The following is an 18,500-nucleotide window of genomic DNA, read 5'->3' as shown; positions in this document are numbered from 1 at the left end:
TCTTACATGTAGTGTGTTTTGAAGTTTAATATTTAGAAATTTAAAGGAATAGTAAGTTTACATAGTTTTTTTATGTATTGAATTATAGTTTAGTTTCCCATCAGCTGACATGATATAAATTATACAAAATACTCCAAAAATTTTCTCATACATAATTATAATTATGATTTTTTCTTTAAAAATTAGTTTTTACTTGCTCGTGTATGAGATATGATATAATAATCCAGAACTTAAAATATCTTTGATACATGATACAAGATTTATGAAATATTCTATTCATGGTATAAATTTATTGAACCATATACGTACAATCAGTTTAATACTAATGTATCATTGTGTTATATCATTGTCATTGTATTTTCAGTTCCTATTAGTTCATAGATAATTTCTTATGTCTTACTTGTTTTTTGTTTATTTCTTTTGAAACCAATACTTACTAGGAAGATTTATATATATTCAGCTCCAGTTTTTAATGTTATTTGCTTCCAGGTTAATAATAATAACTATAAAATCTTTACAGCACATGTGGAAAAATATAAATTAATTGTCATTAATATTGGTTACACATAATCTTCAGAATGATATAATTTATGTACTTCATTATATTAGTTAAGTGAAATTTTCTCCAAAATATTATCAATATTAGTGAGAAATATTAAAAGTTTAAAAATATATTTGTATAATTATTTGAGAGTTAATAATTTTTACTTATTTTGATTTCCACGATAGTATGATTATTTTTTATTTCTTATTTTTTTGAATTTTTGTTATTCGAACTGTTTGTTACATAGAGTTTTTGGAGATTCTAAGTGGATTGGATATGTCATTATATCCTGCACCAGGTAGGACTATTGGTGTAGTATTGTCACAATATGTGTTTCTTCATTACAAATAGGTTTTGGTAATAAACTTCTTTTGCATGTAAGGACCCACGTTTTAGCATGGTCCTACTATTTTTGTGTAGAATAGGTAAGAATTGTGTAGGAAATTACAATTAATTAAGAAACTGCAATTTTTATGATTGTAACATTAATTTTCTTCAGGTAAAATTATGAGAAATTAAATACCTATATGGCTTTTCACAAATATGGAGAAGATGTGTGTTTGTAAGGTTCTTTTAAATTCAATTAGGTTTTTTTAATGTGAAATGAATGGATTGGAAGACTGTGAGGGTGAACGCACAGCCAAATGGGTAGCACTCTTGCAGAAAGAATGGAAAAATGAAGACTGACTACTAAAAATAAAAAAAAGTATACGTCCTCCGCCCCCCTCTCTCTTTTCAAAAATCCTGGACATGGCACTGACTTGGCCTTTTGGGCAAGGGATTCTCAATTTTTATCACTGATAGGATCTCCAAAATTTTGGTGTTGACTTAGCATTTTGAGAACAATTGGAGAACTGCCCAAAACAATGATAGCAGATTTGGGTTTTGAAAGTCAGTCCACAAATCACACCGTGAAAAGCTGCTTGGCAGGCTCAGGCGCTCAAAAGGTTGTTGCACTACAGATTGCTTTCAAGGACTGTGTCTATGACAGAGCTTTGCATGCATGAAAGAAAAGCAGATATTTACCTGAATCCAATAAGCAATATGAAAAATGCACTCTAACACTGTTGATGTTATTCAGTTCAATAAACTTCTGAAACTATACATATATTTTTTTTTCTCAACTCAAATTTGACTTGCGATGTCCGTATGGGTGGAAAAATCCCATGATGATGTGTATTTCTAGTTTTTTATTTTTGTTTCAGTAAAAAATTATAACTTCCAAAATTTCCTGAATTTTTCTATCGAGTGAAACTGAATGTTTGTTAAATGAACATAAGTAATACAAAATGATGATGGGAGTGATGCAAATACTAATCGCTTGAACATGACATACATTTAAGTGAGTGATATACTAATCAGTATACTTCCACTGTACTGTTTTCCCATAAGGAAAAGCGTAAGAAATGTGGATTTGATTCAGTTTTATTGTTATATATATAATATGTAGCTAGTGTAAAATATCTATAAGATATTTATAATGCACAAATGGAATTTTTTAAATTTTTTGCTGAAAATTACACTATTTCTGTCATTATCAGAATAATCAGTGATTACATCACAATTGGTAAATTCCTTGCCTCGTGTCATCGCTAACTTGTGGAAATACTTGATTATTATGAACATTGTCAGTTTTAACTAATATACCAATAGAAGGTAATGCCATTAAATTAATCATTGATTGCCCCTCCCTTCCGTATGAAGAGCAACTGAATTTTACACACTAATAAAGTCTATCTGGTAGGTTCCATAATTTTAGGAAAATTGATCCTCTCATTTGGCTTTTAGGCTTGTCTATCTTTTGTTGTGAAATTATTTAAAGTAGTCCCACCATAGTGGCAGAACTTATAGCTAAAAGTGGGAAATCTCGTTTAGACATGTGATATGTAAATGTCCTCCTCATGACATTATTATTATTATAACATAGAATTTAATGTTCTTAACAAACAAATGAATTCATTGTTTATGCTTCATATTGACTACAGGCTGTCCGAGAATGAATGGTGAGGTTTTGTGAAATTATTGGGTAGATAATAACTCACTGTGCTTGTCAAGTGCTTTGATTGGACACAATAACTTGGATTTGTTCAGAATTAGTAATTTGACATTAACAGCACAGCATGTCATAGAAATTCGCACTGCAATTGCATTAGAATGGTTGGAGTCAATCTTTGCTGAGATTTGTCTACATGTATTGTGGAATATAATGGGGTAGAATTTATTTTTTTCCATATTTCAACATGTACACATGTATTTTTTATAAGAGAAAGCTGGAGGAAATGGTATATAGTAGTTTAGGACAAATCTTAAGAAACTTGAACCTTATCTTCCTCACAATATTAACAAGGTCACCACGTGTCCTTTCAGTGTTGCTAGTTCTTGTAAAGCCATCCATGTGGACATGTGGTGGCCACACTTCTCCAGCCTCCTCGTGTTCGATATCTGGTGGAGGCACATTGCACAGTGGTTCAGTTTCCACTTTAAACTGTAGGCCCAGTCTTGATTAGCCGATCTGTGCATAAAGTGGACTTAAAACAACAATTCAATTAATCAATCACACTCCTCCTTCATATTGAGAGAGAGTGAAAGTCATATCAGAGCAGCTTTCTCATCAGGTGATGAGGCCCTCAATAGTACAGTGCCTCGTAATCAAGGGGTCCCAGGTTGGATACCTGGTGGAGGCACCTAGTGGTTCGGGTCCCACTTTAAACTGTAGATCCGGTACTGATTAGCCATACTGTGCATAAAGTGGACTTACAACACCAAATCAACCAACCAACCAATCATCGGGTGATGTGTAGTCAGCAACCATCACTGATGTTTTCTGGCTTTCATGACTGGGGCCCACTACTTCTTCTTTTCAAGTAGCTCCCCAATTGTCCTCAACAATTCTGGGTCAATGCTGAAAATTTGGGGACTCTCACCGGGAATCAAACACCCAAAGCAAGAGTACTTTGGCTTCCTGGGAATACAAACTATTGCATCACACACATATGATAACCAAGTTACTGGGGCCTCCCTGATGGCGAAGTGGTAACATCATCATCGCCTTGTAATCAAGGGGTCACTGGTTTGATACCTGGTGGAGGCACATAGTGGTTCGGATCCCACTTTAAACTGTAGGTCCAGTCCCAATTAGCATTTCTGTGCATAAAGTTGACTTGAAACAACAAATCAAATCAATCAATAACCAAATTTCTGGCTGCAACATAAGCACATTCAGTATACAATGAGTAACGTTAGACAGTAATCTCGCAAATCCACACAACCATTCATTGTCTGAAACCATATATTAATGGTCAACTCCCACAAAATATCTCATACGCGGAGAGAGAAGTTTTAAAATAATCCTGTACTTTCAAGTTTTGACTTCCATAATCAAAATTTATATTGCACCATACTTCCATTCTCTTTTTCCGGTTACGCAGAGGGAAGATCTTGAAAAAGCAGCATCTTGGGTAGGCAAACTGAGACACACAAGTTTATACCCATGGGAAAGCAGGCCAACTATTATAGTCATTGGGTCCCACTATCAGGTTACGAGCAAGTTTTCTGCTAATGTCTTAAAAGCTGGGCCTTAGACGCATGATGTGTGCAAATTTTTGCGAAGGAACTTAAGAATTCCACAGCTCTTTATATGTTTAATTAAACTCCATACTCCCATTAATATCTTCATGAATTATAGTATTTACAAGTGTTTTTGTTGCATGCTATGAAAGTAAGTATGGAGTTTAAAATTTAGCTCGTCATGGCATAGAAGAAATGTGTTATTGCGTAAATATATACATTCTAAACAAGTCTTCAAGATACATTGAATAATTTACATTTGAAAGGTGACAAAATTGATTACATGGTTCGAAATTTATAAATACAGAGCAACTATAAATGATTCATCAGATTTCAACACACATTTTCAAAAGTATTACAAATATAATAATGATTGATATATGAAAGAACCAGAAACTCGCCAAGTTTTCCTGGCATACTACAAATGTTCTGTGTGTGCCCCGATGGTCACATGATACATGTTCAAATGGTAGTCTTGTTTGATACATACCTTTTGTAACATTCCCCCGTCAATGGTCATCAATTTGTTTCTTGAGCTCTACCCGTGTTGATGGTGGTGTGGGTATGTAAACATGGTCCTTAGCGTACCCCCACTCAATGCATGCTGCACTGCAGTAACAAATGAACACCTCACATAATCCAACACACAAAAACGTTTCCTGCATTGCCACCATTTTGTAACAGCACTGCACTCATGCTGCCACCTGGTGTGTGCCACATGAAAACTTGGTGAGTTTCCGGTTCTTTTCATATATTAATCATTATTGTATGTGTAATACTTTGGAAAATACAATGTTTTGAAATCGGATGAATCATTTATAGTAGCCCTGCATTTACACATTATTATACAATTAACTTTTTATATATTACAATAATAATAAAGGGAAGGCCACAATGACTACCTGCCATCCGGTCAACCTTTAGACTTATTCTTTAGGATGGTGAAAGGAGAATAATTTCACAGTGGAAGATTTCGGAATCCCACAGAAGTGCAGTTGCGTGGTTCTAAAGTTTGCAACATGGAAATGTAGAATGCCTAATGTGGAGGCAACTTACACAATGCTACTATGGAGAATGTGTCGCCAGAATTGTGTGAATCCTACCAGCAGTAGCAGTCAAAATTCAGAAGAAATGTAGGATGTGATGATAAATTATTAGGTCTGAGCTCATATATTGGTATCGGCTGATACCAGTGGAATTGATATCAGAAAACCAGCAGTTCAAATACCACCAATACTTTTCGATTGTCAGTATATCTCCACGAGGTTCACAAAAATGTTGCACATGGAGTCTTATTCTTGTAAATTATGCAAACGGCACATTTCTAAAAAAAAAAAAATAATAAATAAATAAATAAATAAATATGCACCAATGTTATATGATAGCAGCAAATTTCATAATTAAGTAACTGTTTTGATATGCTGATTATCTCTTATGTATCTTCAAATATTTTGAAGCAAAAATCTGTTAGATTGATGTGATATAACTATGTATGACTGTGTCCTGCACTGTGGCTGTGTGGTCTAAGACATCATGCTTTGGGTTCCAGCCACCAGATGGCTGCAGGGGACCGGTGGCCACCCGCAATCGTGAGAAAAATGGGGAGATACAAATGAGTAGCATAACCCGGTCATGGAAAACCTACAATAATGACTTGGGGTTGGTTGTGCTGACCACACATCACTCCGTAACTGGTTGGATGATTGCCCCCTCAACAGGTGGGAGTGAGGCTGGCAGTCAGTAGGTAGGCCCTGGCCGTCATGGGCTGTTGCACCATGTTTTTTTTTTTATTATTAGAATGCTTACATAGTAATATTTATACACATTCGGAACATATCTCTCAGTTGTTAGAATGTTCAAGTATTGATATTGCACTCAGTAAGAATTGGTAAAAGTATTGGTTCAAAGTGCTGTTGTCTTGGCCGTATATCCTTTGACAGTGCAGCATGGCTTTCTGTCAGTGATATTGACATGCAGGAAGACGCGAAGAAAAGATTCTTCTCCATCCAAAGTTCAACAGAAAAGTCTCTGTGATCGTTTTTCTGAGAACAAAATGCTGGAGAATTTTAACAAAGTAAGGTAAGGAAAGAAAAATACAAGATAATTTCGTGGAAAATTAGGTTATCTCATACCAAGAATATGAAAATACGAAAAGGGGTGTAATATAATGCTGTGCACCATTGGATATCATTCTATCAACATAGAAAATATTTCTTGTGCAACCAACATTCTCCTTGACAATTTGGAGGTTGCCTATACGTCAGATATTGCATGCTCCCATTCAACAATTTTTTTACATCAGATATCTGTGCTTCTCTCCGTTCCAAAATCTACAACTGCACAGTTTATCTATGTTCATCATTCTGAAGAGCATGTCTAAAGGTTGACCAGGTGTAAGGTAGCCACTTTGTGGCTCTCCCATGGAAGTAGTTGCCTCACGGGAAGAGTAACATAAATCCAAAAAGATTTAAGATACACCACCTGAAGATGAACTTTCGTTCTTTGATATGTATCCACATATTTTAGTTGGGGCTTAGCATGTGCTGATCGATAATTATTTCTACCAGTGCAGGTAGTAAAGTTGTTAAAATTCACAGCACACACATGAAGGGAACGTCTTCAACTGTGATGGCCACTAACAGAAATTCAATTTGGTTTATGAGTTGTTTAGTCATTTTACTACCAGTACAAGAAAAAATGTATTTTAGTTTATTACATATTTGTTTCCTTGTGTACTCCTTTTTTTTAAAAATTAAGTAGTAGTTTTTTGTCTTAAGGAATCATGTGATCTCAAAACCACTTCTGTGTATGTGTATATGTAATTTGTTGATATCCAAATAGGATTATCACAAATATGAGATCATGAATGTGTAGATAATGATATTTTTCACCTCTTTTTGCATGATTCTACTTGGTTTTATTGCAGATAAAACCACAAATTGTCAACTTTTTTCAATTGTGGTCACATGTTTGTGAATAATCTTGTTTATACAGCAACAAATCACAAGTACAATGTTAAATTTGAAGCTGCAGGATACAATGTCACCTTGTTTACAAGTATTCTTCGAATGTTACGATAATAATAATTATGAATATAGGTGTGTTCGAGTTCGGAATCAAGTGTACATGTGCATATTTTAAGCTAAAACTACAGTTACAAAACAACAACAAATACTTTCATAATGGCAGTGCACTGATGTATAAATTTCTAAAAAGATCGCCTCTTGTCAAGACATGAAGTTCTTTATTAGTTCTTCAGTAGGGTTTACTCGGTTGAGGAAATGACATTTAGATGAACGAACAAAGATAGTACTGGAAAAAAATGCTTGTTTAAGATAAAATTGTCCCACAGAATTCATGTAGTATAGAACAACAAAAATTTGGTAGTAAGATAGAGACAACAAAATGGTCATTGCAACATCCAATATTGTTTAAAATATATTTGTAAAATACAAAGTTACTTACCAGGATTTAGTGACTAATAGGAAATGTTTTCTTCATAAAGTAGTTGTCCTGTTAGCATAAGACATTGAAAGTCATTCTCCAATTTTTATTAGTTTGGTTATTCATCCCAGAAAAGAGCAATTAAGGTTCTAATTGGTCAGAATTTTTCCAATATTATATTCCCAAATAACTCTAATTACTATATTGTTTTCTTATACTATACATTGAGTATACAAGATATTGTAAAAGCTAGGATTTTAGACTCCACATGATTTGATTTTATGTTAAGTACAATTGCTTAACTACTATAATGCTTATAATAAGTAACCTAAAAATAATACCTGAATGGATATCTTTAGATGCAATATATATTTTTTTAATTTTTAATTTAAAAAGTCCACTATTAAATGCATGGTCTTTATGCAACCGAAGAAATAGCAGGATGTAATTAAATGTAATACTATTTTTTAATATTAGAAATTTATCTTGTAGGCAATAAGACTTCTTTTTTATATATAGTAATGTTTTTCAGCATACATTTTTGAGAAAAAATATTTAATTATATTTTGGGAATTGCATCAGCCTAAGTCTTTTTTAATCGTCGTCTTCTTGACTTTGACCCAGTTTTGCACAAATGTTCTTCTTTCTTTCTGTCTGTCTGCTTCTTTCTAACAAATAAGTTTACAAAATGGAAAACGTTTTACTTGGATTGAAGGTAAAAAATGAAAGGGAATGTAATATCTGAGCTGAAAAGAGGAGATTCTATTTTCTGTAGGTTTTTTCTTCTTTAATATGTTATTGATCTTATTTCATCAAATAATATTGTTTGTATGTATTTACTTTGTTTTTTCTGTTGAGTATATGTTCATTCTGTTGGAAGTGAAAGTATACTATCTTCATAAAATATGTGTAAGCTTAAAGGATATTAGTCACAAACCATGCACATCCAATATCACACATTTCTTATTATGGCACATTTTACTTTAATTGTTGTCTTAGGAAACAAACTATTTCTATTGATCTATTTGACTACTAGAGTACTTTTCCCCAAACTTGGATTAATGGAGATAGCATGGCATGCTTCCTAAATAATAGCATTAGGATGCTTCTGAACTGAAACATGCATGGTCCTGCAAATTCTTTCTTCTTCTCTGCCTGCGATGTAGAATAGAGGATTTGATACGAATGCAAATGATGATATCTTTGGGTCTGAATCAATATCCAAAAGTATCATTTCAAAATCAATCACTGATTCTAGCCAGTACTTTTTCAGTCTAAATATCTTGAAAAAAATTGTGAATTTTCATTACTTTTGCACCAATATTTATTTTCATATTCTGATTATCCCATGTGTGAACTCTAGATATCTTACAGTCTTATAGATTGATATGTTACAGTTCTTGTGGAATAGTTATGTCTTATAAGTACAAGTTTCGTCACTTGATGTTCCTGATTTTGGTAATTTTTATTTTACAATTACTACATATGGAAAGAAAAATTCATCAAGTTTCTTTTAACAAAACTACAAAGTTGTAGAAACTTGTAGAAAAGTTTCAGTATTACAAACAGAAATTGCAACAATGTAATGTGAAGCTCTGACACCATCTTTGTGAATTTGGTGTCTACATTTACAGTAACCATCATGGCAATCGATTCTGACATGCTACAAAGAGTTTGGAAGGAATTTGATTCCAGGCTTGATATGTACCATGTTTCGTATGGAGCGTACATTGAATATTTCTAATGTTTATAATTTTAAAACTTTTCTATGAACACTTCAACTTTTGTGATTTTGCTGAAAGGAGCTTCGTTATGTAATTTAGGAAGAATTAGCCAGAGACAAATTTAAATGTAAAATATCTGAATATGATTTTAATGCAAAAGAAGAAATTTGGACCAACATGATATTTACGGCTTAGCTTTATGCACTCAAAAAGGGACTTTTAGAAGAAAAAATGATTGATTGAGCTAGCTTACATGTCATTTTTTACAGAATATGTATTTATTAATTACCTTCAATAGAGAAAAGGTCTCCAATTACAAAAGGATATGACATGATATTTATATTGCAAGTTTAATGTAATCATCTAGGGTAAGTGTGAAGTCAGTCTTCCTGTAAACTTTAAAGTCTATTGTTTGTGGAACACATTTTAAATAATGAAGAATTTTTGTATTTTTCCATTGTGGATATACAATATGTCAATAATTGTTTCGACCGAAAGTTGCATTTCATAGCATTAAATTGTATTTGTTGAATGAGTGCTCTATTGTCTATCATACCAGTTATTGTCTTCTATAAAAATACCTGTTGCAATACTTGTCTTCTATTGGTAAGGCTTTCATAATTAAATTCTCTAAGTAAGTTACTGAACGATTTCCTGTTACATTCTGAAGTTCTTGTGACACTGGCACATGCCGTTTCAAAACAGGAAGCAACATCACAGATGCGATCGGTTGCAAGCATACAGGTGACAAAATGGCCTCTTTTGAATGAATGTCCATGGTGCTGCGATAATGCACCAATGACAAGAATGGTAATAAGACTGGTTGTTTGTTTTAATGGCCTTTGTGATTCTGTAGTATGTGGAGTCATTTTAATGATACCCTGTGTGTATGTGGAGAAGGCAGAGGGGATTAGTCTCATAAAACAAGTAAAATGACGAACAACAATCACATTAAAACTAATCTACTGGCATTAAAAAGCAACATGTCTTGTACTTTAATTGTTGTATTATTGTTGCTTTATATTTTGTAAATGACATTTCATCTCATATTATTGCCCATCGAGAAGATGTATGTGCAGTACATAGAAATATGAGCATATTAAAGAATATCAGCCATTAAAGAAAATGGCATTGGTATTAACATTAATTATGTTTACCTTTATGGAGCCGCAGTGGTCTAGCCAGTAGAGCATCTGACTGCCATGAAAGAGACCCTGGGTGGGAGATCTAAAGTTCTCTGCTCTTGTCCTTGCATAAAGCAGCTCTAGGGTTCACCCAGGCTCAAATAAATAGGTACCTGGGGGCAACCATGGGAAGTAAATATGGTCGAAGCATAGTGTTGATTACATCACCTCCAAAATGGCCGAGATCGAGAATGTGTGAGGCTGTACCCCGACATCCCCTAAATATGCCTTCATGGCATTGTGCAATATGCAAGGGGAACCTTACCATGTTTACCTTTGCTGCATAAAACATAAATTTTAAAAATTATTGAAATCGGGAACATGAATATGACTAACCCTGTGTTCTGAGCTACTTTAAGTGCTTAATATCCAAGTTTTTGTATTGATTCAAACTGGCATCATCTCAGCCCTAGTTATCATCATATAATATTGTTTTATTTATTTATTAAATGGTCACTGTCTCACTCATTCAGTAGAGATGCATGATTCAGAAGCACAAATCATATGCCACTTACTAATTACTTGGAATACTTTCTTTCTATACTTTTAAAAATGCCTAAATGTACTAGCATGTTTCAAGAATGTTATGCATGATATGATATATAAAATATGCACAATTTATTAATCGCAATTTCAGCTTCCAAATTAATAATTTTCAGGATAATGAATGTTTAAAAGTTATACGATAAAGAGAGTGAAACTAAAGAAACTTTACAATATGAATTACTGTTCTGATAAATATACTATTATAATCTATTCTATACTAACAAATAATGTTAATAATTTTTTCTTAATTCATCATTAAATAAAATTGATCATGTAGCTTTATCTGTCTTACAATAAGTACTTACAAAAATTGAGTTCTTGCTATGTTTCCTTGTTTTTTCTTGTTTTACCCCTACACATTTTTCATTGTGCCTCATCAAATTGTGTGTGTGTATCGAAATATTTCCTGGACACAACTACTTTTCAGTTTGTTTTTAATTTGTTGTTGGCATCTGAATAAAGTAAAGCATATTGCTTGTTGATCTTCGTTTCTCATTATCTTTTCCTTTTGCTTCAGACACTGGAAATCTTTAAATTTTCTAGGCTGCAGGCTCCAGATCTAGATAAAAGATGGCGGAAACAGAAGTAAGCTTTCTTCCAGGAGGACTTACTTTTCAGCCATGAGTACCTGAACTGAATAAGGCCACACAGTATTCCAAACCACATTCCACTTCTCATTTCCATTCTTAACCCTCCGTCTTCCCCTCCTTTTCACTCACATATTTCGACAAGCATGCCACTTTATATTCACTGTGGACCTGGCAACCTTGCAAGTCTGACATTGAATTTCGTTTCTGCCATCTTTTTCTTATGCAGCCACAAAAATTTAAAGATTTCCAGTGTCTGGTGAGTGTTTCCTTCTCATTTATATGTAGATATATAATAATATGAGAAAGAAATTAAAAAAACACTCCTTTCCTGCTAGAAATGTTGTGCGTCTCATTTTCCGAAAATTGTTTTAGTTTTCTTGCATTGCCTTTTCCTTTTTATGCTTTAGCTTCATTTTTCTTCATAAATATTTTTTTTACATTGGTCACAAAGAAAAATTACCAGTGAAATTAAACATTTTTTTTAAAAAAAAAATAGTGAAACCACTCCATAGAGTGAGTTTGTAAACAATAGCATTAACATATAATTACAGTAAATGCAGACTAAATTCAAGCAATTCTTATATAGAAACTTTATATTTAATATACAATAATAGAAAGTTTTAAAAAAATATATGAAGCTGGGTTAATATAGTATTAAAATTATAACTATAATCAATAGAATTAAAATATAAAAATATTTTTTGTTGAATAATGAAAATTACGTAAGTTAATTCAAAATATTTGCATAACGGACCCAATTACTTTACCATTATCTGTACCTTAGCTACTGTATACATTGTGGTTAGCATATTACAAATCATTTCTGTTACCAATAAATAATTCTTAGCTTTATTATAGTTCAACATGTGTTTTTTACATTATAAACTCAAAATTGTTCACTTGTACTCAAAAGTCATGAAATTTTATTTCTCGTAGGAACGAGCAGACACTGAATGGAAATTTGCTAGAAGTAAACTTTGGATTAGTTATTTTGAAGAAGGAGGGACTGTGCCGCCCCCATTCAATATAATTCCAACCCCTAAGAGTTGCTGGTACTTGATAAAATGGGTATACAGAAAACTATGTGGACATTCCCGAGCTGCAAAGAAAGAACATATGAGAACAATTCGGGTAAGTTATACATATATATTTCTTTTTTGTGGTTACTTTGTACTAGTTAATAAAAATTGTTTTGTGTTTGAGTAAGCACATAGAAAGTGTAAAGTAAGTGAATTGCTAATCTTAAGTCTCGTTATGAGACTAAATAAATGTATTTAAAAATTGAACCCTTAATACAAAACTACTACTTTTTTTAAAATATAATTGAAATAAGTTTTGTCTAATAGATGTTCTTGCCGAAGTTGAACATTTGTAGCACAAAATAAATTATAGTAATGCTAATGATTTAACATAGTAATAATAAATATTAAACTTAATAAAAACACTAAAAAGTATATTTATTTCCCCATTGTTCTGTATGTGTGGTAAGGCCATTGAATACAAATTTGGTTTCATACGATTATTTTAATTGACCTCCTTGTAATCAAGGGGTCTCGGGTTCGATACCTGGTGGAGGCACATAGTGGTTTGGATCCCACTTTAAACTGTAGGTCCTGTCCCGATTAGCCTTACTGTGCATAAAGTGGACTTAAAACACCAAATCATTCATTCATTCATTTTAATTGACTTATTGATAAGTTGATAAATTAACGTGAACAGTCTGAACATTGAACATTCCAATTGAAAGGAAAGATGAAGTCGCAAGATATTGAGCCCATATATGCAGGAATTTTAACAGAGTAAAAATATGTTAATGCGTACTTTAAGTATTAAACTTTTATCTCAAGATATAATTGTTGTTAATAGCATTCATGATTTATATGATATGCAGAGATGATGGTATTTAAGAATATTAATTTCAGAATGGAAACTGGGAATCACCACACATGTGATATATCAAATGCGGAGCATGGATATTTTGATAAACTTTAAACTGTTTCTTTTTTTTTTAACTTCAGCTGTCTTATCTTTCCACTAATAGTAATTTTGTGTGCATTACATCACTTGTCTACAAATGTATTACTAGCTATCCAAACAGCAACACTACTCCATTGTATTGTGCTAGGTGAACATTTCAAGGTTATTGTATTATGTGTTATTTTCTTATTTAAAGCATTAGATTTTTCTGAGGTTTTTCACGGTAACATTAAATTGATGGAAATCGATTAATTTTAAAACAAACTTATCCTTGACGCACAAAGTTGAGCAACATGAAATGAGCAGTAAGTTAGTGCAGACTTCTGTATCAATCAAAAATAAAAAGATGGTCTGTATACCTGTTAAATTTAGTTAAGATAATTTTATAGGAAGGTGAGGAACATGTCCAAAGATTATTTGATGTAATCTGTTTCAATACATACTGTATAAAGAAGTTTCATGCTTTCATTTCTTCTTCATTTCTCATATTTGTGTAAGCTTTTAGGTAAACATGTGACATTTAACTATTTGTCCTCAAGATATATTCCACTTCCATTTTTTGTTTTTGTCAGGTTTGTTTCAGGATTAAAGAATTTTCAATTTTTAAGTTTTGTTTATTTGATTCTCAATCTCCTGTTGCAATGTAGTAATTGAACAGTATCTTCTCATGAATTCTTCATTGGCCTAGTTTTCATATTTACTGTACCTAATACTAAGAGCTTTTTTTTTTTGACACTTCAATCTTGTCATCTTGTCTCTCTTATTATTTTTGTGTGGTAGTAATTGCACATGGGAATTGCAGAGTATACATGTATGATTTTTTTCTGAACTGTTTCATTACCTTTTGAAATGATTGGATTATTCATATATCAATCTTCTGTACATCTATTACAATGGATATAGATAAGCCAGCACTTGTACTTACATTTGTGATGTAGGTGGGTACAAGTTTTGTCTTAATTGTCTCATAATTATGTTTGTTTACTTAAGTCTGTCAAAACAATTTATTTTTATTTGTAACTATACATTGTTAAGCTATTTATGCTGAATAGATCAATCTGAACAAAATACATTTTTAATATTCAGTAGAATAACTGTACACATTTACGATTCATAACTCAAATGTTGTGTGTGTATGACCTTTTATTTCTTTAGATAACTAATTGTAGACATATTCTTAAAAGGGTGAATATTTGTGCAAACATGCTAGATAATACACAACTAAAAATAATAATGAATGAAGATTTTTCAGCAAACTTAATTAAAACTGCAACAGTTATTGATTGTCAATTACGTGAAAAACGAAGTGGTGACGTAAATGTCTGTCTGTAAATGAATTTATATGAATTTTGCTACAACACTTGTATAATTCAGTTTATGAAATTTTTAAATGCTAATCCCTACATATTTTGCCATATACATAAATTTAATATTATCATTGGACACTAATTACTTTCTCTGAAACCCTGTTCTTTTACTATTGTTATTCTTTACAAAATTAGGGATCTTCAACGTTCTTCCTATCTCTGATAACTTTGTTATAGTGCTTCCCCTCTTGTACTTTAATTTTCTAAAATGCAGAAACAGAACTTTTTTCAATACACGGGTGAAAATTATTTTATCAATTATGGTAAATTTACTGACATACATTTGATTCTGATCTTCGTAATTGAATTCAGAGGCTTTTATTTTTATTGCCATTAAAGCTAAAGTGCATGGGTTATTATAACTCAATGAACATAAGATGTTATGTTAAAGTTACATGTTGTGCATACTAATAATGAGAAATTGTTATTTTCCAAAATTGGGAATTTTTCAAACTTTCTTTGGTGCAGAGAAAATTTGGACCGTTTTATATCATACATGTCTTCAACATAATCTCAGAGTAGCACACAGTACATGCTAAAGTGGTGGTGATTCACAAATATGTTCATATTAAATATATTTTCGAGGACATCTTGGGATATTTTGCTTACTTTTTCTAAGCATAACCACTGTCATTAATGTAATGTACTTGAAATGATTATATGCGAATTTAATGGTGAAATTCATGAACTTGTTAAAAATATAGAGCAATCTTGAAATATGAATTCTTACCATTCTAGGTGCCTACAAGTAGAACGTTTTTTGTAAGCGTCATGTGTTTCCCTTCCCTTCCTTATATCAATTTTTGAATCTGCCAGAAATATCTGTTACACATAATAAGCATGTGAAAATTAGCATGAACTTCCTTGACGCACTTATTTGACTGCCTCTTATTTCTTCTTCCTGTATGTATATCTCAAGTATACCACTAACCTCTTGAGTTTATTGCTATTAATTTGTTTTGAGCATGAGGTGAATTGGTTTTACCCCACCAACTACAAATTATTTCCACTCAAACTTTTTAATTGTACATTATATAGCCATTTAACTCATGTACATAGAGCTTTAAAGTTAAAATAGTCCTTTAAGTAATGATACTTTTAAAATCAGTTCCAGTATTAGTATTACTATGCATGCAATATGGCTTTCTTTGTATGAACTTATAACCTTAAAAAAACTGACTTAAGTACACTGCTTAATCATATGGTCTAGGACGAGTTAAGCTCAGGTGATTCGTCTTAGGAAACTTACTTTCTTGAGGTATGCTAAAACATTTATTGAGATCATTCATTATAAATATGTGAATATTCTTCACTTGTAATCTGGGGATGAAAATTCATGTTAACTTGATTCTTAAAGGGATTATTTTCCTGGTATAGTGTCATTGTTTAGTTTTGTAACTAAGATTTCAGCATGAGATGTCATATCTTCTGAAAATAATGTTACAGCCTTTTCCATCTGAGGGTTTCTACTGGCCTGTGGAATGTGCAAAAATTGGAAATTTTGTAAAAACCCTCAAAAACCTGGAAATGTTTAATATAAAGTTTGTGAATATGAATAAGCGCCATTTGCTACAGTGTACCTATGGCAAATATAGGATATAACATCCATTAAAACTGGAAACTGTGATTTCATATTTCTATTTGCAAAAGAAATAAACATGAAAATAATTTTAAAAAAAATACAAAGCAGGTTATTGCATCTATATCTAGACAATTTTACAAGGTTGCAATAACCTATATATCAATGATGAGAAAAGGATTGGGTAAATTATTTTTATCTGCTTCTCCTATTTTGAAATTTTTCAATTTTTAAAATTGTTTCAAGTTGGTAATATTTTCTAAATACTGAAAGATTTTTCATATATTTATTCATTGATTTTTTCAGGATTACTCAATAAACTTGAGTCATTTTGTTTGCATTAAGATTTAACACTCATATTTCTTAGTTAAAACAGTACAATGATTTGGGAATTTTGTTATAAATACCTGGAAAACCAGAAATTCTATTTTTGGCGGAGTGAGTCGAAAGCTTGTTCCATAATAATGTCTAGTCAGATTGTTAGGCATAGAACGATTCACTCTTTTCCCAGGAGAATTAGAATGAGACATGATTGAAACTGCTTATGAAGCACATGACAGTGCATCGAATCATCTTTTTTCGAGAGCTATAGTTGAGAGTGCATGAAAACTTAACCCACATTCTTCACTGTACATCTTAAATAATATTTGGGAGCAAATTTTATCCTTTATACTTTCATATAATATTTCTTGAGTCCAGTTGAAAAAGAACTATTTGATGTGTGTTTTATACCACTCTCTTTAAATTTCTTCATTTTTTGTATTTTGCTGTTACTTAAAAATTGTAGAATTAGGAATTTGTGAAAATATCAAGATAAATTGTGAGAATACTGGCATCAATTCATTTGTTTTAATTTTGGTTCTTAGAATTGAAATCACGTGTTGTTTTCTTGTTCGTCTTAAGATAAACCTTATAATTGTGGCCCCCACATACCTAGGCCAGCTAACTGTTAATGTTTCTTTCTCTAGCGGAAGGTGAAACAGGCCAGTCAGAGAGACTTCAGGTATCAGGTAAGCGTTGTTGCAGTGTCATGCAATGAAAAATGCTGCATGTTGAGAAATCTGAAAAAAAGAATAAGCTATGCTTTTTAGTTCTGACCTGTGTACTACTTCTAAACTTAATTTTCTACTCCTTTTCTCTTCCCCTCAAAGAATACCATGATTGTTTATTTCTTGTCTTTGGTGCTGAAACCATTATATTGATTGGATATCAGTCACATTTCAGAGTATTGTGCATTTCAACTTCCTGTGTTATTCACTGATTGCATGCAGCTCACTTGTGACAGAAAACATAGCAGTTACAATTGTGTAATATTATATACACTTTTTGTACTGTATTGAAGTAATGCGATACACATGACAAAGTTTTCAATAGTACCGTCAACCCTATCCTCTGCAGTAACCATTTCTCTGTTATTTCAAAGGTGTTTGGAATATTTATAAATGGGCTATCATGTGGCTATCAGACAATTATAATGTAAAATATAGTGGTCTAGTCGGTATGGCATCTGACTACCATGTGGGAGACCCAGGTTTGATTCCCAGGGTGGTTGATCTAAGGTCGAAATTTTCCCTGCCTTGTCCTCTCATGAAGCAGCTCACCCAGCCTCAAATCAATGGATACCTGGGGACAACCCTGGGAGGTAAAGGCAGTCAGAGTGTGATGCTGATCACATCACCTCCTAAAGTGACAGAGATCGAGAATGTATGGGGCCCTACCCCCACATACCCTAAATGTGCCTTCATGGCATGGTGCTATGCATGGAGAACTTTACCTGACCTTTACGGCTTGAATACTATACAACTTGAATAAATTCAAAAATGTATTCTGGTTGTAGAGTATTCAAATAGTACATTTTTTATATAATTGTCAAACTATTTCTGATGGTTCCACATTTACATATGGGATAAAATAATAAAAATATTAATTTAACCATGAAATCCACTTTCAACACACATTGTTGGCATAAAATTAAATG

The 18,500-nt window shown here is 32.3% G+C and overlaps 1 protein-coding gene across 1 annotated transcript in view; it reads left to right on the top strand.

The window, feature by feature from the left end:
- Positions 1 to 18,500, top strand: part of Trpgamma (Transient receptor potential cation channel gamma) — a 449,908-nt gene that overhangs the window by 408,476 nt on the left and 22,932 nt on the right. Inside the window, exon 14 of the mRNA XM_083119232.1 lies at positions 12,536 to 12,730. Within this exon, the coding sequence (XP_082975358.1) occupies positions 12,536 to 12,730 (195 nt within the window). The remainder of the gene's footprint in view (positions 1 to 12,535; positions 12,731 to 18,500) is intronic.

Source organism: Lepisma saccharinum, chromosome 3, assembly GCF_977018435.1.
Source record: "Lepisma saccharinum chromosome 3, izLepSacc3.1, whole genome shotgun sequence".
Classification (NCBI taxonomy): domain Eukaryota; kingdom Metazoa; phylum Arthropoda; class Insecta; order Zygentoma; family Lepismatidae; genus Lepisma; species Lepisma saccharinum.
This window is presented reverse-complemented; position numbering and strand designations above follow the sequence as displayed.